The sequence below is a fragment of the Theobroma umbraticum genome, unplaced genomic scaffold (genome assembly GCF_002168275.2).
Source record: "Theobroma umbraticum cultivar Fairchild unplaced genomic scaffold, ASM216827v3 scaffold_30.0, whole genome shotgun sequence".
In the NCBI taxonomy this organism is placed as follows: Eukaryota; Viridiplantae; Streptophyta; class Magnoliopsida; order Malvales; family Malvaceae; genus Theobroma; species Theobroma umbraticum.
The window spans coordinates 594,855-619,619 of record NW_018397254.1 but is presented as its reverse complement, the minus strand read 5'-3'; the positions used below and the strand labels follow the sequence as shown (position 1 = coordinate 619,619).

The following is a 24,765-nucleotide window of genomic DNA, read 5'->3' as shown; positions in this document are numbered from 1 at the left end:
ATGCAATGGTTAAAAGGACCCACAACCCAGCAACACACACTCTCCAAAGCCCAATGAGCCCAGATTCAGGATCCTCGGCAAATGTGGCCGACCCAGCAGCCCATATTGCGAATGAATCATGCCCAGGTGAAGTCATAGATAATGGGCTTTGTATGGATTAGGTTGGACCCTTAGTCGAGCCACTGGAACTGTTGGAGACCCAAGCCCATTTGGAGCCTAATTATTATCCTCTAACTGACCAGTCAGCAACAAATGACTCGCTCTACCATGCCTTGTCCCCACCCTCGAAACAGAACCTGAAAATGCACCATTTGAAGCTTCAAGCAATTCCAAAAACCCCATTTTCACCATTTCAGCAGATTTGGAACCCATAGAAGTAGCTGAAGCAAACAACCACTTTGATGAGTTGTGTTTGGCAGATTCATTTGACAAAAAAATTATTGCAAAGGCTACAAAGAAATTCAAGAAATTAAGGAAGAAAGGGATTCAAGGCCTCACAAGGAAGACTTACCCACCAAATCTGAATAGCTCAGCCTCAGCCAATACCCTCTCTGATGGTGATATTAGTCACAGGAATGAAGTAATCATCAAGGAAGCTGAAGATGTATGGAACATGGGTTTGAAGCATGGTGCCATGAGTTAACTTTGTATTAGATTATGATAGGGTAAAATTATCTAGAAGATTAAGTTTTTTGTATTTATAAGAGAATTGTTCCTTTTTCAAATAATGTAACGGCTAGTGATAACGTTTTCATAAATATTTATTAAGTTTTTAAGAAGAAGACTTTTTAAGAAAAAAATATCCTCATTTTAAGTATTGTAATGGTTATTGGTAAAATACTTATAAAAATTCGTAAACTCTTTATAAGAAGTAAATAGTTGGTGTATTGTTGAGTTGCTTTATTGATAAAAGTATGTTTATAGTAAATTATTTAAGGTTGCCTTAATGGTCTGACGGACGATGACATGTTTTAGATCATTTATAATCAATTTCATATTAATAAAATATTTTTTTTTATGATTAAGTGGTTGCACATATGACATTTGATTTTTTTTTAATTTTAATGTAAATTCTTTTAATTTGATTTATTATTAATATTAATATTAAAACAAATAACACTGAGCATTAATTGACTTGTGTGAAAGTGTCAATTCAAGTATCATACAAACTATTACATACTTCAACGAAAGAACGTAGTTTGTGACATTTGAGCTTACACTAAATTACCCAGAGAATCAAATTTTGAACAAAATTCAAAAAATAGTTAAACCAAGAACAAGAAGACGCTGATTTGATCGCAAATCAGATAACCCATCTGCAATTCATAGTAGAATCTTTTGCGGGAAGTTCACAATGGTGTGGTACTTCTACATACAAATTTTTAGTTTCAGCCTGGTGAAATGTAAACATGGAATTGAGTGATGTGGGTCATGCCAGTTGACTTAAAAGTGTGATGTGTCCAGTTTTGGAGTCGTTTTTGATGGAGCTGTTGACTCCCAAGAAAACAATTGAATTTAACAAAGAAAAGGAAAATGCCAACTTGGTGGTTTTTGCTAGGAAAATTCTCGAAGGAGAAAGATTCATGGATATCATTGATCTTAATCTTATACAGGGAGCTGGAAAATAGAATTAGAGACGATGAAGGCTCTAGGATTTTTCGTAGAATCATGTTTGAATGAGAGAAGGCAGAATCAACTTTCAATGACGACAGTTGCTCAGGAGAATGGGAGTATTATGAGTGTTGCCAGAAGTGAAGTTTTTGAAGTTTAATTACTCAAATAGCTCTACCTGAATATGTATTTATGCTAAGATATGGAGTTATAATCATGGTTGTTGGTGATGATTTCGTTGTGTGAATGTCATTGTGTGTGGAAAATGGCTGGTTCATTGTTGGGCTTCATTATTCTGTTTTGCTGTTGACTGACCATATCTTCTTCAAACAGTCTGCACTCTTTATGTCGAAATATCAGAGGAATGGGAAGCTCTAATAAAACTAGAATGGTGAGGAATCACTTTACGGGCCCATCCAGAAAACTTTTGCAATCACTTGGTGGTGTTACCAATTTACACACTTTACAAGAAGGAAACCCGTAGCATGGAGTTGGCAAGGATTTGATGTTTCAGTGTGGTTGCAGCTCTCAAGTTTTTGATGTGGCTTAAGTTAATATGCATCTCTTTTTGTTACAAACTTTTTGGCTTTGTTATACGCCTTGTTTAATCTATGTGATTTATGTCTATTAACAAGAGCATATTGTCTACATTTGTATATGCTAGTGACTTTTATAGGCACCATGCAGTGCTTGTAAATATTGCTGCTTTATGTAATTTATTAATACAACTTATTTCTTGGTTGAGGAAAAAAAAATCCCACCTCCTATCTAACAAAATTACCCTTCTCTCAGTCTATGGAGTAAAGCCATAAATGGCAAACTCATTCCCTCCCCGCCCCCCACCTTGATGGCTGCGGGCTGCCACCGTTTTCTCCTGTCACCATATATTTTCATCCTCTGCCCGTGGCTAAGAATATTGGTGAGTCGCCACCCCTCACCAAATATTCATGCACTGCTCGTAACTTACAACTTCTAATGTCACGTACTTTACGTAGAAGCTTCTTTTTTGAAAAGTGGATTTTATTGATCACACAACTGATATGTGATTGTTCGTTTGAAGTTGAAACTATCAAAAACTCTCATTGACATGAAGACCGCCTTGGCAAAGAGAAGCTGTACAAAAAGCGCAACTACTCGCATGGATTGGCAGAAGGCTTACCACATTAAGCAATCACACTCAGAGAAACGCAAAAACCAGTTTACTATATGATAGGAGAGTGTATCCTTTATTTTAAGTGACTATTATCGTAACCAAATTCCAAAATTCTTGTACACATATATATATATATAAATAATATGTTACTATTATCATATATTTATAATTAATCTCTTTTCTTTTATTCCTTTAATGTTTTAGTAAGAAGTATGCAAATTAGCAAATCAGTCCGCTTGAAAAGTAACGAGCAAAACATGAGTTAAAAATCTTAAATCTATGTCATATCGGTAATGTTTTGTGTAAAAAAAAGTATATGAAAATTTCAAAAGATTAAATAAAAATCCTCTAGCCCTACTTGGTGTTTTCTTAATAATTTTAGGTCCTATGTCTAATCTAATGCTATCAACCAAAAAAACAAGTAACTTAATTGAAAAAGTGATGTTTATGTAAAATATTTTCTTAGTATGTTGCGTAAATTATAAAAAATATAACAAATGAGATAGAAGATTTTTATTCCAAAGGATTAGAGAGTGAATTTCTTTACGCTTCCACCATGGAAGGTGAAAGAATAAATGTCTTTCTTGATTGCAAAGTTTGGGAACTCCAAACGCTTATAGAATCGCCATCGAATTGGATTCTACTGAGGATTTATACCAAGAGCTTCTGCTATTGAATTTCATGATGCACACCTTTAATTTCTCTTTCCTCAGCTTAATTTTCTCTTCAACCATTAGACATGTCTTCATCTAAGGGTGGTTCAGTGCAGCTGACAGAATCCGCTGAAATCATCTCCATTCAGATTATCATTGAAAAGCTAAACCGTTTGCATGAACTTCTCAACAAGGCGGTGATCAACAGGAAGGAGAAGGTCGATGTTTCTGATCGAGGCAATCAAGGGAAGGAAAGCAAAGCTGCGGATGAAGATAAAAAGACAAAAGAGAAAAAAGTGCCTCCTCAGCTTGAGAAAGTATGCGAAGAGCTCAATCAAATGATTAGAGCATTTCAGAAACTGAAGAATTTTGAAAATGATCTCATAAAACAGGTCAAAACTCTTCAAGGCAATGTCGATGACATCCTGAAAGGTCTTGAATCCTCAAGTCGCTCCTTTGACCAGCGGATTGAGCACAATCTTAAAGTTCTGAGTACCAACATCACAAAAGTGAAAATCCAGATCCCATCGCAGCATCAAGCCTCAAACTTAATTTCTGGACCAAGTTGGAATTTGCAGAAGACAGTTGCCTGCAGCAGGGAAGAAGGTGATCTGCCTAATCTATATGAAGCAGCAAAAATACTTGAGCCCAAACGCTCTTTTTTCAAAGAAATTCAAGACAAATATGACCGCCTTGATGTGAAGTTCCGGCTGTGCTTGTTGTGTTTCGCAATCTTCCCGGAGAAGGCAGAAATTAAGAAGAGCCTTCTAAGACTTTGGTGGCTTGGAGAGAGTTTAACGGAAATTCCAGGGGAAAAGGAGGAGATGGATCCTATGAACCACATTCTTGGAGTATTTGTCAAGGAGGGATTCATTGAGCCTGTCGAGAAAAAAAGTAGATTGCCTGCTACCAGCTATAAGATGCACCCAATTGTTCGTTCTTTGTTGATCAGGCTTGCCAAGGAGGCTAACTTCTTTGATTACGACTCCAAAGGAAACCCGAAGATGGATTCTTCAGCGAGCCAAAAGGCATGTCTGATAAAATCCGAAGGACCTTATTGGTCATCTAAAAATTCTTCCCAGACCGTGGAAAAGCAGCAGCAGCAAACAAATTCGAAAAAGCAACAACTAACAAATCCGGAAAAGCAGCTAACATTGTTCAACATAAGTAAGCAATATCTTGATTTTCCATTGGAGCTATTTTCCAAGATGACACGCATCAGCGTTCTTTATCTGGGAAGATGGGAGAGCATACGTAAGCACCACATAGAGGTGGAAAGCACTAAATTCTTGGAAGGTTTGAAAAATATGAAGCGTTTAAGGCTTTTGAGTCTTCAAGGAATCTCCAGAATTACGATGCTAGAAGGATCTCTTTGCGAACTCATCAATTTGAGAATCTTAGATCTTAGAGCATGTCATAATCTGGAGACACTGCCAGACAAAATAGGCTCACTCAAGAATCTCACTTACTTGGATATATCTGAGTGCTATTTTCTTTATCACATGCCCAAACAGCTGAGTTCCCTTTCACAACTCCAAGTCCTCAAGGGTTTTGTGATTAGCGATAGCAAAAGCTCGTGTACTCTAGACGACCTGGCACTGCTAACAAATCTGAGGAAACTCAATGTCAATGTAGACAGCGGGAAGTTCAATATAGACACTGCAGGAGATGCTCTCTTCAAATTTACGGGACTTCGGAAGCTGAAAATAGCGTGGGAAGGCGAGGAAGAAACAATAAAGCAGGAAAGCGTTGAAGCAAAACCAACGCTAGAAAAGAAGCGCTGTTGTCTAGCAAAATTTATTTGTGGAAACAAAGGCGAGAGGAAAGGTAATGAAAAGCAGGAAGAAGCACAGGGTACTTTCTCGAAACATAAGATGTCAAGCTCCGGGCAAGAAGGAAGACCGGCGAGTGCGGGACAAGCTAACGAATTAGGACTAGTAAAATTGGACCTTCAGGGTTACCGTGGAACAAAACCACCAAGTTGGCTGGTGCCGGAGAAGCTAACTAGACTAAAGCAGCTCTATATAAGAGGTGGAAGACTCAGTGACCTGGGTGACAAGAAGTGGGAGAAGATTGAGATTTTACGTTTGAGGTATTTGAGTCGCCTAAAGATGAACTGGAAAGATCTGCAGACTCAATTTCCAAACTTGAAACATTTTGAGAGCGTCAAATGCTATGAGGTCGCGTTCAGCCCTTGCGATGCAAGTGGAGTGTGGCTGAAATCTTGAAAAAAATAGATTGGAGGTCTAATATAATTGATTTGTCATAAATGACATATCGAATTCAGCTGCAGGTTATCAAAAATCTCATTCATTCTTGTTGGTTGAAAGTGTGTTCTTGAATTACAAGTGTTTGTTTTTTTATTTCTTTCTTTCCTTCCTTCTTTCTGTGCAAATTGAGCACTGACCACTGCGGACTATGGAGGCTTGTCCTAATAGTCATCGCACTCAAATTGATGCATCTTTCTCTTTCAGAATTGCCTGCTACTGTCTATATATTACCTTTGCTTCTTCTGCTTCTTTAATTTAAATTGATATTTCCCACAATAATGATCCAACAGACATACATATATAAAGAAAAAAAAAATTTTAATTATTATAAAAAATATTTTTTATAAAGGATATATAAAAACTATTTTTTATAAGATGATCTATATAATTAAAAAATATTTTCCTTTTCTTCCAACTTGTCTTCACTCTTTAATTAATTTTTATCTATTTTATTTGTTTCTCAAACTTTTTCTTACATATATTGTTCTTTACTTTTCCATCTTTTGAGTTGTTAATCTTTCTTTTTTATGTATATATAATTTTTACTTCTTCACTCTTCTTCTTTTTCTTTATTCCTCTTGTTTTATATATTATATTCTTTAACCTTTTTATTTGCTTCTTCTTTAATTATTCATTTTATTTTTCCTTTATTTCTTTTGTCTTCATCATCCTTGTTTGCTTTTTTTTTCTTTATTCTCTTATTTCCTTTATTCATCTTTACCAATCATTTCTTTTCCTTTTTTTTTTTTAATTTAGTTTCCCTTTGTCAATATTTTCTCTATTATTCCTTACTCTTCATCCTTCTCTCTCTTTTTATCTGTACTGTTTCATTCCATTTTCTTTTTCTTTCTTTTCTTATGCCTTTCCTTTCCTTTTATTTTCTATTCTTAATTCCGCTCTTGCTTTTCTCTCTCCTTCATCCTTTATTCTTAATTCTTCTTTTTTTTTTTCTTCATTAATTATTTGCTTTTATATGTACAAGAATACTTTGTTTTTTTTCTCTCTTACACTTAAAAGTAATTTTTAACACTAACTGTATATGATTATTAAATGATTTTTATAAATATAATCTCCAATTACATCTCTTATGGTTTTAACTTTTATCATATAATACATTATATTTTCTTTTTCTCAATTAGCTCTCTACTCTCTACATATAAGTCCTATTCACGAAAAAGATTACACTGTTAGTTGCACATAATAAAATTATCAAAATACCCTCAATTTAATTTGTTCACACTTAAAAATATTTTGACAAATTTACTAAAAAATTAATGTGATAAGACTTTATGGGAATAAAGCTTATCAAGAAGGGAGTAATTAGTAAAAAAGAAGATACCAAGTGTTACTTGAAGAAAATTGAAATGACGCTGTCCTTTTGCAATTTGCTTATTTGTTTTGTGTACTAATGATTCCTCAAATTTACAAGCTGTTTTATTGAATTGCAACAGTTGGCCTTTGAAAGTCCTACAACCTATATCTATATCTAAGCAAATCTCTCAAGAACCCTAAAAGAGCAGTTGACAAGCCATTGCAAACTGCAATAATAGAGGGCATACATCTCTATGCAATAAAGCCAACAGGAAAGGTGTCAAAACAAATAGAAATGTTGAAGATTTCATCCAGGAACAACAATAATCGGCGCTTACGGTCCAATGTCTACGCTTTAGCTGTCCCACAGGCGACCTGTCTAGCTGGAAACTTCTCCTACTGGCTGGCGGGCCGTTTCCATGGCGTGAAAACATCATCTCTTCTTTCTAAAATGATCTTCTTTTGAAGAAAAAGGAGTAGAATAATAGGATTAGGGCAGTTAGAGATGGATAAGTACACTTTTGTAAAGGGATTTTGCAGTTCTGTTTGAACAACTTGCTGCTAACATGTCAGACATAGAAGGCTGAACGAGAACGATTTTTAATTTTTTTTTTGTTGGGTTTTTTAACGTTCTTCACTATCTGCACTCCTTAAGAAAGGCGCAGAGAGGGGTGTCGCTTTGGAAAGAGAATTACTGGTAAAAAAGGAAAAATAGGAGGAATCGGAAGATCAAGATAACTCCATATCTGCAAGTAATAAAGAGCAGTTTTCCAAGCCTTGAATAACAAATTTTCAAAAGCAGGAAACTGGATTCAAACTATAATTCTGGTATACTTTCAAAAGCTTAAACTAAACAATACATTCAGGAAATTTTCAGAGTCTTGAAAACACACGGGGATGTTCTAATACATCAAGATTTAGAGTTTTGCAATTCCATCAGATTTTACAAAAGGCAAGATCTTCACTTCCAAAGCACTTATCTCCTTCACAATATGACATTGCAGCAGGCAGCTTCACTCCCAGGTTATAAGAATAGAAAGTTTGACCATGCAGCTCATCCTGGAAAGCATTTATTGGCTTGTATACTCATAGGAAGCAGCTTGCAGCTTGGATCAATTTCTGATTGTATGGCTAAATAAGGAAACCCCTGCATAAAAACAACTTCACAATGAATTTTGGGCACTAAATAGTCAGGGATCTCATCAAACCTAGAAAAGCACAAAATTGATTGCATAATCAAGATCACAACTTATAATCCAGGCAAGAAAAAAGGCGATTTCAAAGATGCCTAAACCATTAATGCCTGCATATCATGGGTTGTATTGAAGTGTGGCTCAAGTACATGCACAGCGTGCTGGAAAATATCCTGAAGAATCGCTCAAAATTAACCAACTCAGTGATGTGCCAACATTGGGACAAAGTTGATTTTGTAATGACCTAATAATACAGCTAGAGCTTCTTTTCAGTCAAATCACTAGGTTTGCTTAACCCAGAAAAATAATCTTTTATGCACAGTATCCAGAGACAGCCTTGCAAACAGAGAAGTCAGAGAGCTACACATGGTTGCTGCAGGTGGTTTTAAATTCTTAATCTTCACTGAAACTGTATGTAATATAAGCAGGAATGAGCCCATTGTGTACAATATAAAACAAAGAAGGACCTGAAGTCATAAATGACCATTTGCAAGATGGAGATCATTCTGCTCATCAAGCCATTAGAGCTTTCCATCTAGACTGAATTTCATATGTGTTTTTAACAATATCAACTTTTAGGATATACCTATCCTATGGACTATGTATAATAGTTTTAGCTTCTAACCCCACGATCATTAGGCAATATTAATCAATTAGGTAGGAAATAGAAACTTATTCTCACAGTGGATCAAATCACTGAAAGATCTAAAGAGGACAAATCTCTCTCTCTCTCCCTCTGTATTCATCCCATGTGTCTGTTTACCTCTCTTTCCTCTCTCTACTTGAACAAATCAATCCAACTTACCTAAGATTCTTATGTCCACGTTCCACATTGTCCTCCTCTTAGTTTTTCCTCAATTGGTATATCTCCACTTCGTATTTCTGTATTGGATCAGAACAAAAGAAACTAACTCAAACAAGATATTTGTTTATTTAAATTTTAATAATGATAGCAGTACATTGCAAGCTAAACAGTAATGAGAAGTATTATATGAAGTGCAAAGATGCAGGGGAGCTATAATTAACGAACCTGAAATTACACACGGCCAACCTGCTCGAGGCCCTTTGACTTCCATTAAATCTCAATTCTCATCAGCTCTAGTGATTTCTTTTGATGCGTTTCCTGACCTGAGACATTTTTCTACAGGTATATTGGGACTAACATCAACATTTGGAATTGATTTGTTTGACTTTAGGCCGATGCTGGACGCAGTCCAAGCTGGCAGTTCTAACAGATGTAACGTGTACAAGTTTGGCAATTCCAAGTTGATCAGCTCCTGCCCAGAAAAACTCTTCAACTTACCACAACACTTGATTCGTAGAATTTCTATGCTTTTTGGCAACTGCGCTGATGAGAAAACAGTTTCAAGCATTGGGCAATGGGATATATGCAAAAGCTTGAGATTGCTTCTACTTGTGGTCTGCACTTCCTTCTTTGTGGAACTCGTGGTATCCACTTCCTTGTCTGCTGGACTTGTGGTTTGAGCTTCACTTTTGGCTGAATCCTTAGCTCCAAACAAATTCTTCAAGTTATCACAAAACATAATTTGGAGAGTTTCCAGGTTTTCTGGCAGCTGCCCTGATGAGAAAACAGTTTCCAGTGTTGGGCAGCAATCAATGTACAAAATCTTTAGGTTCCCAAAACTCATGGATTGCACTTTCTCTTGGTACAAACTCTTCAAACTGGGAAGGTTGGAAATCCACAGAATCAGAAGGCTTTTTTCCATTTCAAGATCAGCCTTGGCAAAAATACTCTCCATTCCGGAGCACCTCTCTAGCCAACATCCTTTCATGTTCTTCAAGCTATCAGGCTTTAAATCAGACAAGTTTTTCAAAAATTGATTTTCAACCAGCACGATATATTTGGCGTGCTCAAGAATAACCTCAATATCAGTGGGATAATCATCAAATCCTCGAATTTCCAGGAGCTGTACATCTTTTGCCTCAAGAGGAAGTTTTCTAATCATGGAGTATATATTGCTGAAGATTTGTCTACGACTGTCATCGTAATTGTCCTCATCTCTGTCATGTGTTTTAACAGAGTGAACAGAGGAAATAGAACTGATGATACTCTCCACTAACTTAGGATCTTTCTTCAAACTTTGGAAGAGTTCTGTGCCATGCACAACTATAGAAGGTTTCTCATCCCCCTTAGGAATCTCAGAAGGCTCAGAGATACAATACCGATCCAAGTTTACCTCCAATGGTAGGAACTTGACGTTCTCCCCTTTAAATTCTTCAATCACCTTCTCCGGTAGATGAAGACGCTTTAAATGTGTCAACCCTGAAATTTTTTCTCCCAGATTCTTTACTTTGGTCCCTGATAGATCAAGCACCTCTAGACAAGAATTCAATGATCGCAACTCCTTTAAGCACGAACAACCTCTTAGCAAAAGCTGCCGTAGTTCGCTAAGATCGTCAAGAGATGGCAAAGACTCAACAGGTTCTCCGGAAAGATCCAAAACCACAAGTTTCGTCAAAGCTGAAAGTGAAGATTGCATGCCCTCAAATGCAATCTTAGATAACTTCAGTGTTCGAAGCTGAGCCAGATGATTGAAGGATTCGGCCTTGATATCCTTCAAAGAGCTTGTACCACGTAGGTCAAGCTGCTCAAGTTTTAACAGGATTTGAAAATCTGGAGATTTTTCTAGTTTGGTGCAATTCCTTAGAATAAGGGACCGGAGTTTGCTAGGATTGGGTAGGGATGGTAAGGATGGAATCTGAGTTTCTGAGACATTGAGTACCTGAAGCCTAGACATGTGCTGGAAGGATTGATCTATTCCTGACAGAGCTTTACAACTTGAAAGATTAATAATCTCAAGATATTTAAGATCGGCCAAGCTTGGCAAGTTCACCAGGCTTTCACAACCTGAGAGGTCAAGTTCCACAAGGCTATTAAGTTCTTTCAACTCTGGAAGGTTTTCAAACAAACAACCTTTTAGGAAAAGGCGGTGAAGGTTGTAAAGGTTGGAAAGAGATGGAAGATTTTCAACTTTGGTATGTGAGAGTTTGAGGGACTGAAGACCAAACAAATTTGCAAAAAATCCGTCTGGCAACTTTTGCAGATTGGAGGCTTCGGAAAGATCAAGAGACTCTAGATCTGTAAGTGCTTTTGTGCTAGGGAGTTTTTCAAGCTTAGAACAACCTTTCAGTCTGAGATCACAGAGGTGTTTGCTAAGGCTGTCAGGTAAAAATCTAATCTCGGTTTTGGACAAATCAAGGATTCTAAGGTTGTCAGTGCCATCAAAGCTGTCATACTGTATTTCCTTTATCCTAGTGGCACCTGAAACATCAAGAACCTTGAGGTCTGGCAGATGTTTCATTAGGCGCAATCCAGATAAATGATCACATCCTTTAGCCAAAAGGAGTGTTAAATGTGGGAGAGTCTGAACAATTGGTAATTTCTCAATTTTGGTTTCAGAAAAATCAATGACTCGAAGCTTTTCAAATGACTTGAAACTTTTTTCTTGGATCTTTATCAAAGAGGAGCATCCAGAAAGATCAAATACCTCAAGGTTTTTGAGCTTTGCTAGCTTTGGCAGAGCCTTCAGGCAAGAACACTGTCTAAGGATGAGCCTGCGTAGTTCAGTTAGGTTGGAGAGACTTGCTGGCAATGACTTGATTCCGAGTGCAGATAGATTGAGGCTTCGAAGTTGGTTCATGTTTGTAAAAAGTACTTCTGACAGTTCCTTCAGAAAGGGTGCACCAGATATCTCAAGAACAATTAATGCTTTGAGATTCTCAATGCATTCCATATTGTCATTCAGCAGATAACAGTCTCTGAGCACAAGCACAAGCAGATTCTCCATTTTAGATATGGATTTTGGGAGGGATGTGAGCCTGGGATTAAAAATTGCCAGAACTTTGAGGTGCTCTTTTTCTTGAAAGAATGTGTCGGGGACTTCCCTGCATAGATAGCTTCCCTCAATCAGTAGTGAGGAAACCGTTTTTCCTTTCTTATCCGTTCGCACTGTCTTTATCATGCCATCAGCTGGTGCCATTCTTTCAAAAACCCTTTTTTTGTCGCCCTCAAGCACGCTAGCCAGCCCCAGCTTGGATTTCCCAGATAATCCACGACAGCTATGATCCACCAAACGAAGCGTTCCTCCTTCCAAAACAATAAGATTGGGTTCTCGCATCTTCAGCATGCCACGATCTATAAGCTCCATCATGACATTGTATCCCTTCTCGTAAGCCTTCTTGAGACCAACAGCAAGATCAAGATGGCCTTCCAGAATCCAGTGAGTGATCAACTCGTTGTAGTTAACAGCACCATGTTTCTCCAAGAAGTTGCAGCTATGCCAAAAGCAATCAATCAGGCAGTCTCCAGACAACTTTTCATATGCAAAATGAACTAGGGCTTTGTCAGCTTTGTCAGCACGCCGCAGAATGTTAAGGGCTGCAACATCGAAAGCACGCTCCAATGCTTCAATACCATCTTTTGCGATTTGATTTAAGGCTTCTGTTAACAAATTAATTTGAGCAGGCAAAACCTCTCTCCTTTCTTTAATGGCATCACAAAATATTTCGAAATTTGGAACCCTAGAAACTTCCTCCCCAACTCGATTTTCCAAGAACCTCACTGCTTCATCCCCCGAAAAGGGTTGAACCTCAACCACCCTTGAGTCCTTTGTGATAGATCCTTCTTCATCACTTTTCCTTGTCGTGATTAGAACCTTGTGTTTGAATGAAGCTTTCTTCTCCGTGACATTTTCATCGGGACGAAAAAGCTTATTCACGAAGTCATCATAATCTTCGGTCATGACCACTCCTTCCGAATCCAACACCAGTAGAAGAAACGTGTGTTTTGCTTCACTCTTCTCCTTACTCATCTTCTCACTCATTTCTTTGTTCTCCTCGTAAAGCTTTTCTATCACATTCACCCTCAGCTGGTTGTCATCAACATCCTTTTTCCCACCGTCAGTATCATCAGCATCATCAGCATATTCAACATCTTCCCACACATTCGCATTAGCACTGGTCGGGATACGCAACTGGCGTGCAAGGGAATGGAGAAGAGACCCGTCGTCGTCGAACCCTTCATTCAGAGATATCCAAAGAGACATATAGAAGGAGCCTTTGGAACCGGTTGCAAACTTGGTTATTTGTCGGGCCAACCATGTTTTCCCTGTCCCTGCATCCCCGGCGAGGACAACTCTTTCTTCATTGCCCCTTTCCAACAGATTAAGAATCTTCATTGCGTCATCCATGTTTGCTTTTGCACTCGGGAATTCCATTTCTGGCATCCAAAAAATAGCAAATTAGAATTTTTAATATCTAATTAACAAAAATTAAAAGATTCTTACAAAATCATGAGGAAAAATCTGGTGTAATATCTCTCACAATTTAGAATATAAACTATTCCAAGCAAGTTTATTTTTTTTTCTTGAAAAGGTAAATGAGTTTGATATTCATGCATAATGGACAATGTTATTTATTTTTTTTAGAAAAGATCAAACAGTACACCATAAATATCCAATAAAATCATCTGCTTAGATATCGACAAATTAATTAATAACCAATGACAAATTCTGTTGACTTTCAACATCATCTTTGATATTTAAAGATTATAAAATTAAAAATATATTAATTTTAATAATTTCTTACAAAATAAAAATCACAGAGAACAAAATTTTGACTTTTACATATATCAGAAAATAACTTACGATTTATTCAATTGAATAGAATTTTTTTAAAAAAAAAAAACCAATTGGGAATTTGGGATTACACCATACAACTACTAATTAATATTTCTATTAATTGACCCATCTAGCTAAGATTTAAAACAATGTAAAGAAAGAAAAAAACAATCTATAAAATTAAAATATTAGATGCCCTAGACAGTACCATATACAAATATATATATATATAAATGAAAGAATTAATTTAACAAGTCGGATTAATTGATTTGTTTAATTCTCACATGTAATTATTAAACTAGACTTTAACAGCAAAACAATAGTGTGAAATTGTGAGTTTTTTCAATGTAAGTTATACTATATATACATATACATTATAGAGTATAAAAATTTTCAACTATCATAGAGCTTTTTCATTATTATTTTTAATTATATAGATCTTTTGAATTTTGTGTATGAAGAGAAGTTTTATTTGATTTTATTTTCTTTTGAAAAAGTTAAAATTGATGCTTTTAAATATTTTCCCCCATTAATCACCAAATACATTTTCACTCTCATCCTTTATTTCCCAACAAAAAATAAAAAAATAACGACATAAAACGAATATATCCTAAAATTTACAATTTTTAATTTTTTTACTAAACTAAATAATTATATTAAAGTATTGCAAATGATACAAAAGATAAACAGATAAAAAGCTAGTCACGGTGTAAAAGATTGCAACAATAAAACTTTTAAACGAATTAAAACATCATTACAACAATTGAATAGAAGATTGCTTCAGACTTGAATTTTTTGAACTGATTAGGCTATTAATTAAGTTTTGATGTTACTAATTATACCAAGCATATATGAACAATTGAAACTCATTAAAGTCGTCGTGGGATTTGGTTAATTAAACAAAAGAAAGTGATTAAGGAGGGGAGGCACTAAAGATTAGAGAGAAAGATTATCAGCTGTACCTTGAAAGGACTGTTGTCCTATCATGCTTTGCCCGTCTTTGCCTATCACCATGAAATCATTCAGAACCATCAAATTACATAGTTTATTTAGTAGAGAAAAGGATCAAATTGATTAATAAAGCAAGAATAATGAAATATTAAAGATATAGTGAACAAAAACCTTGATCCATAGCTGGAGTTGAATGAAAAAAATGGAAAACTAAAAACAGCTCTAGACTTTACAATTTTCAGACTTGCTTTATAATTTTTTTTTATTAAACCAAATAACTATATTAATGTATCATAAATGATCTAAAAGATAAACATGTGGATACTAGTCATGATGTAAAAGATTGAAACATTGATTTAAACAAATTAAAACATTAGTAAAACAATTGAACAAAAGATTGGTTCCATTGGAATTTTTAAAATAAATTAATCACAAGCAATAGATTGTTTGACTTAAATTTGCTATAAATATTAGATTATATTAAGATTTGATGTTACTAATTATACCAAGTAAGAATAATAGAAACTTGTAATTATGGAGGGGAAGGAATAAAGATTAAAAACAAAGATACTAATGATCAGCTTCACCTGGAGTTTCCTTTGGCTGCTTTTCCCTTGCAGTAGACAGCTTTCGTTTCATGCTTTGGTCTTCTTTGCCTATCACCAAGAAATCATTCAGAACATCAAATTATTACATAGTTTATTTTGTAAAGGAATAGATCAAATTGATTAATAAAGCGAGAATAAGGAAATAATTAAAGATAATGAACAAAAACCTTGAGCCATGGCTGGAGTTGAATGACAGAAAGAAAACAAGAAACAGCTCTCAGTCTCTCAAATGCTCTCAAACACCGATTACTGTCCCTCTCTTGATGCTCATACCTTTGCTTCTAACCTCCCTTTATAGCAATTTGGGGGCATAATTTTTCCTTTTTTTTTTTTCATTATGTGGATGGATACATGTTATATTTACATAAAAACCTTTCTACTTCATTATTTTTATTGGATAAAAGTTATACTTTGAAACTTGTTACACACTTCTTAGGTAGGATTTAGGTAGAAACTAACGGTTGTAGATTCAAGCCGTTAAACTCACTATTTTATTAAAAAAATGGTAAATAAATAAAAATTCTCTTCTTATTAATTATATTTAATTTTAACTATAAATCTTTTTATCAAAATCATAGCAATAAGTGGGAAATTTTAGAAAACCTATTGAAGGAATCGCATGCCTTTTCTAGTAGAACTCTATATCTATACTATATATAATTAAAGGAACTTATGAGAAGAACTTTTTTAATTTCAAGATTTGTTAAATGGTTTCTGATTTATATTATGTAAAAGTTTTTACTTAACATTTAGGTGGGTTTTCTATGCACATAGTTCTTTTTAGATAATTCTTTTTAAAAAAAACTTATTGATTTATTATTTACGAATAAACTTTTTGTCTTCTAAGTATGTTTTTTAATCTTTGTGTCAGAAAAATAAATTTATTTTTCAACTTTATAATTATTTTATGCATTCATAGATATAGTTTGTACACAAAATATTTCAAAAATAGATATATAAATAAAAAGTCACAAAGTAAAGGAGAATGATGTACTTATAGAAAGTAGAGTAAAGCTCAACAAACTTGATCGAGAAACTAAGCTTTAAAGCTCTAAAGGGCGGAAGACATTCCCCCTTGGTACCGTTTTACGAAGAACAAACCAAAGTGCAAAAAAGACCAGGAAAGAATGCCCGAACAAGCAAGCAATCTATATATTCCCGACCGAGCTTTCCTTTCATCACTCAACAATCGTCAGCAAATGATTGATTGGCTTCTCTTAAGAATAAGAATCACTTGTGCCGTTAGCAATTCTGATGGAAAAAGATAAAAAAAAAAAAAAAAGAACGTGTACCACGACAATTCTTTACTTAAGAAACTCAACTAAGTAGCAGCAATATTCTCGTTTTTGCCTAAAATGCTTTTGTAGGGATCAAGCGTCTAAGTCTCATGCCAGTTAGGGAAGCTTCTGTTGCGAAAAGGAAAGCCAAAGAGCAACATGTGAAGAATCATGCTAGGCTTAGGCTTATCCAAAAATAACAAGATTAATGTTAGGATTATAATATGGTTCTTTCATAGACCTCATTTTTATAATCTCAAATTTGAATACAAGATCTAATTAGAGTTAATTTTTTTTTCTCTAAAAATTAAGAGTGCATGATGTTTCAGTATATAAAGATAAATACATTTTGAATGAGTTGAAGATTTTGATTGCATGAAATAAGAACAATATCAGGTTGAAAAAGAAGTAATGCTTCATCATGACAAAATAGAGTTGAATAATCTAATATTATTCTCCAAAAAATTTGATTAGCATGGAACATTTGAAAAATCAATAATGATTTTCTTTTCCGATAATTAGGTCTAAATTATTGACTGCTTGTCCTTCAGTTATAAACCGAGAGGAAATCAATTTCATGTATAATTGTTAAAATCATTAATTATGTCTATAAATTATGAGCTTTAATGTTGAAGAAGACAAAAGATTGAAGAGGCAGAGTCTTTTGTAAGTGCGAAGGAACCACAAGCTGTCAATTTTTCCCTTAAACGTAAAAGATTTACAAAAATTTGGGTTTTTAAATATACTACTCAAACCTCCGTTCAACCCACACAAATTGTGCTCAATGCATGCCAAGTCTCAAGAGTGAGCCAGTTCCATCGGAAAAAGTGGTACGAAAATGGCTTGACTTGGCTCGCTCCATATGTTGTGCTTAAAGAGTGAAGTGAGAAGGAAAAGAGTGTAGAGGGAAAATATGGTCCACCTCTCTCTAACCATCCCTTTTGGTGTGAAAAAGCTTTGGGACAAATGGAACATACGAGGGTCTATTTTGTTCAGTCTCTGGCTGCAGGTCGTGCTGATTTTTGTGGCGCCAATCAGAAAATCTGCAAGGAAAACATGGGTGATCTTGCTCATCTGGTTTGCTTACTTGTTGGCTGACGCAGCTGCCAATTTTGCTGTTGGTCTCATCTCCAACAGCCAACGCAACCAATCCAACAATCCTAGTCAGCCCAAGCCCACGGAGAGCACTGATCTGTTAGCATTCTGGGCGCCCTTTCTCTTACTACACCTTGGCGGCCCTGATACCATTACTGCTTTTGCTCTTGAAGATAATCAACTGTGGCTGAGGCACTTGCTTAGCCTCGGGTTTCAGGCCGGAGCTGTTCTTTACGTCTTCATCCAATCGCTTCCCAACGACAATCTATGGATCCCCACAGCGCTCATGTTTGTCGCTGGAATCATCAAGTACGTCGAGCGGACACGAGCTTTGTTCCTTGCGAGCTTGGACAAGTTTCGGGATTCCATGCTCAAAGATCCGGATCCTGGGCCCAACTATGCCAAGCTTATGGAGGAATACGCTTCGAAGAAAGACGCCAAACTTCCAACGCGAATAGATATGACGCCAGAACCTGATAAAGAATCCAAGGCTTCTGACGCTCCACCCAAGGAAGGCGATTTGGATCATCTCGAAGTGGTGCACTATGCTTATGACTACTTCCAAATATTCAAGGGACTGGTGGTCGATCTCATCTTGAGCTTCCGAGAGCGTGATGAGAGCCGTGACTTCTTCACTAGGAGAACAGCCGAAGACGCTCTGAGGATAATTGAGGTCGAACTCAACTTCCTGTATGGGACTCTGTATACCAAGGTGGAAGTTGTGCATTCTACCATAGGATATATTTTCCGATTCATAGCTTTTGGGGCGAATGTAGCTACTCTCGGAATCTTCTATTTCCAAACGAAAAAAGATGAATTCCAGGGAGTTGATATCGGAATCACCTATACCTTGCTCCTCGGCGCAGTCGCGCTGGATGTGGTAGCGTTCCTCATGCTCATTTTCTCTGATCGAACTTTTGCTTCTATATTCAAGTACCTTGATAGTCCATATTGTAGGCCCATTGCTGCTGTCTTCGGTGGTTTCCTCGCTCTCAAGAAGCCCCGGTGGCACCGCTGTAAAAAATGTGGGATAAAGAATTCTGACGATCCCCATCCCCATCAAGCGTTGATTACTCCCCTTGGGTTTCGAAGGTGGTCTGGATCCATTTCAGCACACAACCTCATAAGGTATTGCCTGAAAAGCCGTAGGACAACTATCCATGAATTCCCCAGTTTGTTGGTAATTATGTTTGAAAAGTTCCTTCATCTGTTGGGAATCGATAAAATCATAAAGAAAGTTGGTCATGGCATGACCAAGATCAAGAGAAAAATCAGTCCGCGTAACACCTTTGTTCCCAAAGGGGTCAAGTCTTTTAATTGTAGTGATTTACCGGGCTCCATTGTTATCAGCAAAGTCATTAGATTTTTAAAGTCTATTTTAGAAAAGGTGAATCAATTTTTCAGCTGGGCTTTCAAAAAAATTACCAAACCCGTTAAGGATTTGGTGGATGAGATGATGTACGTGTCCAGTGAGCCATTCACCCTGGAGCTATGGAATTTTATCTTTCAGGAGCTAAAAAATAAATCTGAGTTTGCAGATAACCCAGAAACTGCAAAGAGGATATCCGCAGCCAGAGGTGATTGGGTTTTAACGGATACTGACTCAGGAAACGATCGTAGCAAGTTGCTGAAATATGTGAGTGATGTTCAATATGACGAGAGCCTTCTCTTGTGGCACATTGCTACTGATCTCTGCTACTACACTGATAAGGAAGAGGAAATGGTGGCTGAACAAGAATTCAGTAAGACTCTCTCGGATTACATGCTGTATCTTCTAATTTTTCAGCCAACTACGATGTCTGCTGTGGCGGGTATCGGGAAAATAAGATATCGAGACACTTGTGCCGAGGCTGAAAGATTCTTCGAGAGACGGAGTTTGAGACCGAACGAAGACAAGAAGGCCTGCGACGAAATTCTTTCAGTGAATACAGATGTCGTACCTGCGACTGTGAAAGGAGACAGAAGCAAATCTGTGTTGTTCGATGCAAGCATGCTCGCCAAAGAGCTAAAAGGGTTGGGAAGGAAGGACAAATGGAATCTGATTTGCAGAGTGTGGGTGGAATTAGTCTCATATGCGGCGAGTCACTGCAGAGCGAGCACACATGCTCAAGGGGTAAGTAAAGGTGGGGAGCTTATTACGTTTTTCTGGTTGCTGATGGCTCACTTTGGCCTTGGGGAGCAGTTCCAAATCAACGAAGGACATGCAAGGGCAAAACTGATCGTGGGAAAGTAACCGATCCAGTGAATCTTATATTGGATTCCTGGAGATGGAATCCAACATCTATTTCCTTCATGTGTCTCCCTTTTTAGAATAAATTTACGTTGTAGTTGGTCGGTGATAGATGTTCGGATTTAACTCCAAGTTTTCTCTGGCAAGGAATGAACATATATTGTAATGTAATTTAAGTCGTTATCTAGTATAATTTTTGTTTTTTGCTTGCTTTCATTGTTTGGGTACTAAATCACCGGTTACCTTGGCAATAACAGAGATTACTATGTAATTATTACATATGAATAAAAATTGTTTGTCTCTATTCGGTGTTTTGTTTGATATTTCTTGTCATATATTCAATTTTATGCTCTCAATAAAAACATTGTAAAATCCTAAAACATGAATCGTAAATCATAATTTCTAAATCCTAAATCTTAACATAAGTAATTTAGCATATATATAAATGTATATGATTATACAAAAAAGAAAAACACTAAACAAAATCAAGTGAAGGCAAAAGATTTTAATTGATATAATTATTGTAATATTCTTTTTCCACTTAACAGAACAATAATGGCATCTTTTTGGGATGCAAGGGGGATTACTTCTTTCTCCATTTCTTTTTGTTTTAATTTTCTTTTGGCAATGATTTGTTCTTTCTTTTCCCCGATCACTCATTCCGTGTCTTGTATTTCTTATATTATTTAGAATCTGTAATCTATAATTTAATATATAATTGTAATTATATATAAGAAATAGACAAAGTATTTTAATCTTATATTAGATAAGTAAGATTTTGAAAAATTTATAAACTTGGGCATATTATATATTACTTTTGCTAAAAGAAAAAATATATCACTTACGTTAACTTTTGTAACAAAGAATAATAATCTCATAACACATACATGATTTACATGTTCACGTAATAAAACGAGGTCGGCGAGTATTTTATTAACTTTAAAAAATTCTAAAGGCCTTCCCCTTTCAGCTTTATACGTCAAAGATGTAAAAGGAGCTTTGAAAGGATTCCTCACTTCCATCCAACCTTACCAAAACTTATTTTAGAATAAAAATAACTTTGTGCCTCAACGATATTCTATTCATAAGCAACTCAATTGAGTTTGCATTATTCTTTTCACGTTAGAGGAAAAGAATATGAGTGCAAAGATTAATCCTTTTTGTCCAATTATATGACTACTACTATTAGATTAATGGCACGTTTAGTACGGGGAATAGCTAAACCATTCCCCCTTATTCCTTTCACATTTTCATTCTTTAGTTTGGTTGGTTTTTGAGGTGGGGGAGTAGCCATATCAAGTAATGGCTATTTCTTAAAATCTTGATTTATCCATTTCCCACCTTTCCATGTTAATTGCTATTCCATGACTATGGAATAAAGTCAAAAATTTATTAGACTAAAATGTCCATATTCATTGAAAAAAATTAAAACTTATAAATAGAAAAAAATAAAATAAAAAAATTATATTAATAATTTAGTGTATGTTTAAATTTTTAATGAAAATAAAAATACAAATCCAGAAAAAATAAAAAGAAATAGAAATAAAAAATTATATTAATAATTTCATAATAAATTATTAATATTTTAAAATTTTAATGAAAATAAAAATTTTAATATTATTAAATTATAATAATGAGTAATTTTATCTAATTTACTAAATTATAATAAAGAGTAATTTTGTCATTTTATCATTTATTTTTTAATTATTCCAAAACTATTCTTACCAACCAAGCATCATAATGAGTTACAATAACAATCTTTATTTTATTCTATGAATCAAACCATGCAATAATCATTCTATTTTATTCTTTTTTTTATTTTATTCTCATAAAAGAATTATTTTATTTTTCAAATCAAACATACCGTAAGAGGAATAGAGGGAACTTTCTTTTCTTTTATTTATTTATTTATTATTACTATATATTAAAAAGTAAAGCCCAAAGATGAGGGTAAAGGAGTTTTCTAACAAAAGATTTCGACTGAGAATTTCTTTCTCGTTCCAAAACGGAAGGTGAAAGAATAAATAAGTCTCTTTCTTGACTGCAAAGTTTGGAACTCCAAATGCTTCTAGAGTCACCATCAAATTGGATTCGACTGAGAATTTATAACAAGAGCTTCCAGCATAGAATTTCACCCACACCTTTAATTTCTTCCGAATTAATCTGATAATTTTCTATTTGCTTAGCTTAATTTTGTCTTCAGCCATTAGACAATGTCTTCGCCCAAGGATGGTTCAGTTCAGCAGACAAATTCCCCTGAAACCACCTCCGTTCAGATTATCCTTCAAAAGCTACAGGATTTGCGTGGAAGACTCGTCGAGGTCACCAAGGCGAAGGTCGTTGATTCTGCTCAAGACAATAAAGGGGAGGAAGGCAAACCCGCCGATGAAGATGAACAGAAAAAAGAGAAAGAAATGCACACTCAGCTTGATAAAGCATGCAAAGAGCTCCATTATATGATTAGAGAATTTGAGAAACTGAAGAACTTTGAAGATAATCTCAGAAAACCGCTGACAACTCTTGAAGAAAATGTGAATGACATCCTGAACGATCTTAAAGTGCTGAGATCCTCAGGTGGCACCTTAAAGCAAATTGAACACAATCTTAAAGTTCTGAGAAGCAACATCACCAAAGTGAAAATCCAGATCCCATTGCAGCATCAAGCCTCAAACTTAATTTCTGACGCAAGTCGGTATTTGCAGGCGACAGTTGCCAGCAGAGAAGGCGGTGATCTGCCTAATCTATACGAAGCTGCAAAAAAAATTGAGATAGAAGGCTCTTTTTACAAAGAGATTCAAGACAAATATGACGGCCTTGATACGAAGCTCAAGCTGTGCTTGTTGTGTCTCGCGATCTTCCCGGACAACGCAGAAATCAAGAAGAGCCTTCTAAGATTTTGGTGGCTTGGAGAGAGGTTGATAAAACATCCAAACGCTCTAGAAGAAAAGGGGAAGAAGGATCGTGTGAACGACGTTCTTGGAGTACTCATCAAGGAGGGATTCATTGAGCCTATCGAGAAAAAAAGCAGACTGCCTGCCACCCGTTATAAGATGCACCCAATTGTTCGTTCTTTGTTGATCAGGCTTGCCAAGGAGGCTAACTTCTTTGATTACGACTCTAAAGGAATCCCGACGATGGATATTTCAGCGTGCAAAAAGTCATGTTTGATAAAATCCGAAAGACTTTCTCATTGGTTCTCTAAAAATCCTTTCCCGATGAAAGTGGAAAAGCAACAGGAAGAGGCGCAGAAAATCAACTCAGAAACCCAACAAAAAACAGATTCGAAAGGGCAGCAGAATACAAATTCAGAAAATCAGCAACAAAAGTATCAGGAACACCAACGGGAAGAAAAGCAGTTGCTAAGAAATCTGGAAGAGCTGCAGACACTGTTCAACATTAGTAAGCAATTTCCTGATTTGCCTGAGGAGAAGTTTTCCAAGATGAAGGGCATCAACGTTCTTTATCTGGGAAGATGGGAGAGCACAGCCGAGCGTCACATGGAGGTGGAAAAGACTGAATTCTTAAAAGGGTTGAAAAATATGAAGAAGTTGAGATTTTTTAGTCTTCAAGGAATCTCCGGAATCTCGAAGCTCCCAAAATCTCTTGGTAAGCTCATCAATTTGGGGTTCTTAGATCTTAAAGCATGCCACGGCCTGGAGGAACTACCAAAAGAGTTAGGCTCACTTAAGAAGCTGACTTACTTGGATATATCTGAGTGCTATTTGATAGACAACATGCCCAAGCAGCTTAGTTCACTCTTAGAACTCCAAGTGCTTAAGGGCTTTGTCATTAGCAAAAATAGACACTCATGTACTCTTGGTAACTTGGCCACACTCTCTAAGTTGAAGAAACTCACCATCAATGTGAATAGCGATGAATTCTCAATAGATAAAGCGGAAGAAGATCTCTGTAGATTTCAAGGGCTGCGGAAGCTTAGAATAGCATGGGGAGCCGGAGGGGATGAATCGCCAAAATTGATAAATAAAACCAAAGACGAGAAGAAAGGCAATGGAAACCAAGAAACCAATGGAGACAAGAGTAAAGGCCACAAAGGGAAACAAAATGATGCAGCAAAACCAGGGCCTCGGAAGCTGAAAATGCCATGGGGAGCTTGCGGAGAGGGATCGTCAAAATCAGTTCCTGAAAAAAACCTGAACGACAACAAAGATGCAGGAAAGCAAAACATTGAAGGAGCTATCAAGCTAGTGAAATTGGACCTCCAATGTTTCCCAAAACTGGAACCACCACGTTGGCTGGTGCCTGAAAAACTAGCAAGCCTAAAGAACCTCTACATTAGAGGTGGAAGACTCAGTTACCTGGGTGAATCGAAGGGTAGCGAGAAGTGGGAAGTTGAGACTCTATGTCTGAAGTATTTGACTGGCGTTCAGATAAACTGGAAAGATCTGCAGACTCAGTTTCCAAAGTTGACACATTTCGAGAGAGTCAATTGCCCCGGAATCACATTCTGCCCTTGCGATGCAAACGGAGCATGGCGAAATCTTGAAAAAGGAAAATAAAAATATTGGTGTTGGAAAATCAAGAATTTGCCAGAAGTGGCCCTGCAGGTTATTATCTCATTCATCGTTGCTGTTAATTAAAGTGTGCTCTATTTCGCTTATGTACATAAGTTCTTAAATTCCTTTCAATCTTCTGCTTGCATTTGCATTTCCTTCAATCTACAAATGTCATTGCCCTGATGCTTGTCGCAGTCAATAAAATGTTTCTTTCAATTCACAAATCTCTTCCTCAGTACTGTCCCTTATAGGTTATTATC

At 36.1% G+C, this 24,765-nt stretch overlaps 4 protein-coding genes across 4 annotated transcripts; 3 read left to right on the top strand and 1 right to left on the bottom strand.

The window, feature by feature from the left end:
- Positions 1–3,462: 3,462 nt before the first annotated feature.
- LOC110422516 (disease resistance RPP13-like protein 4) lies at positions 3,463–5,818 on the top strand. The gene has a single exon (XM_021436468.2). The coding sequence runs from the start codon at positions 3,504–3,506 to the stop codon at positions 5,643–5,645; it is 2,142 nt and encodes a 713-aa protein (XP_021292143.1). The 5' UTR covers positions 3,463–3,503; the 3' UTR covers positions 5,646–5,818.
- Positions 5,819–7,745: 1,927 nt separating this feature from the next.
- Positions 7,746–15,696, bottom strand: LOC110413996 (putative disease resistance protein At4g19050). The gene is made up of 6 exons (XM_021425084.1): positions 15,557–15,696; positions 15,369–15,437; positions 14,793–14,834; positions 9,222–13,430; positions 8,997–9,073; positions 7,746–8,145 (listed from the first exon to the last, which is right to left on the bottom strand). Exons 1-4 carry the CDS (start codon positions 15,564–15,566, stop codon positions 9,274–9,276), a joined length of 4,278 nt encoding a protein of 1,425 aa, XP_021280759.1. The 5' UTR covers positions 15,567–15,696; the 3' UTR covers positions 7,746–8,145; positions 8,997–9,073; positions 9,222–9,273.
- A 1,629-nt stretch (positions 15,697–17,325) lies between these two features.
- On the top strand, positions 17,326–20,244 carry LOC110414256 (uncharacterized). The gene has a single exon (XM_021425388.2). The coding sequence runs from the start codon at positions 17,580–17,582 to the stop codon at positions 19,992–19,994; it is 2,415 nt and encodes an 804-aa protein (XP_021281063.1). The 5' UTR covers positions 17,326–17,579; the 3' UTR covers positions 19,995–20,244.
- A 1,832-nt stretch (positions 20,245–22,076) lies between these two features.
- On the top strand, positions 22,077–24,765 carry LOC110414338 (disease resistance RPP13-like protein 4). Its single transcript, XM_021425506.1, has one exon. The coding sequence runs from the start codon at positions 22,205–22,207 to the stop codon at positions 24,506–24,508; it is 2,304 nt and encodes a 767-aa protein (XP_021281181.1). The 5' UTR covers positions 22,077–22,204; the 3' UTR covers positions 24,509–24,765.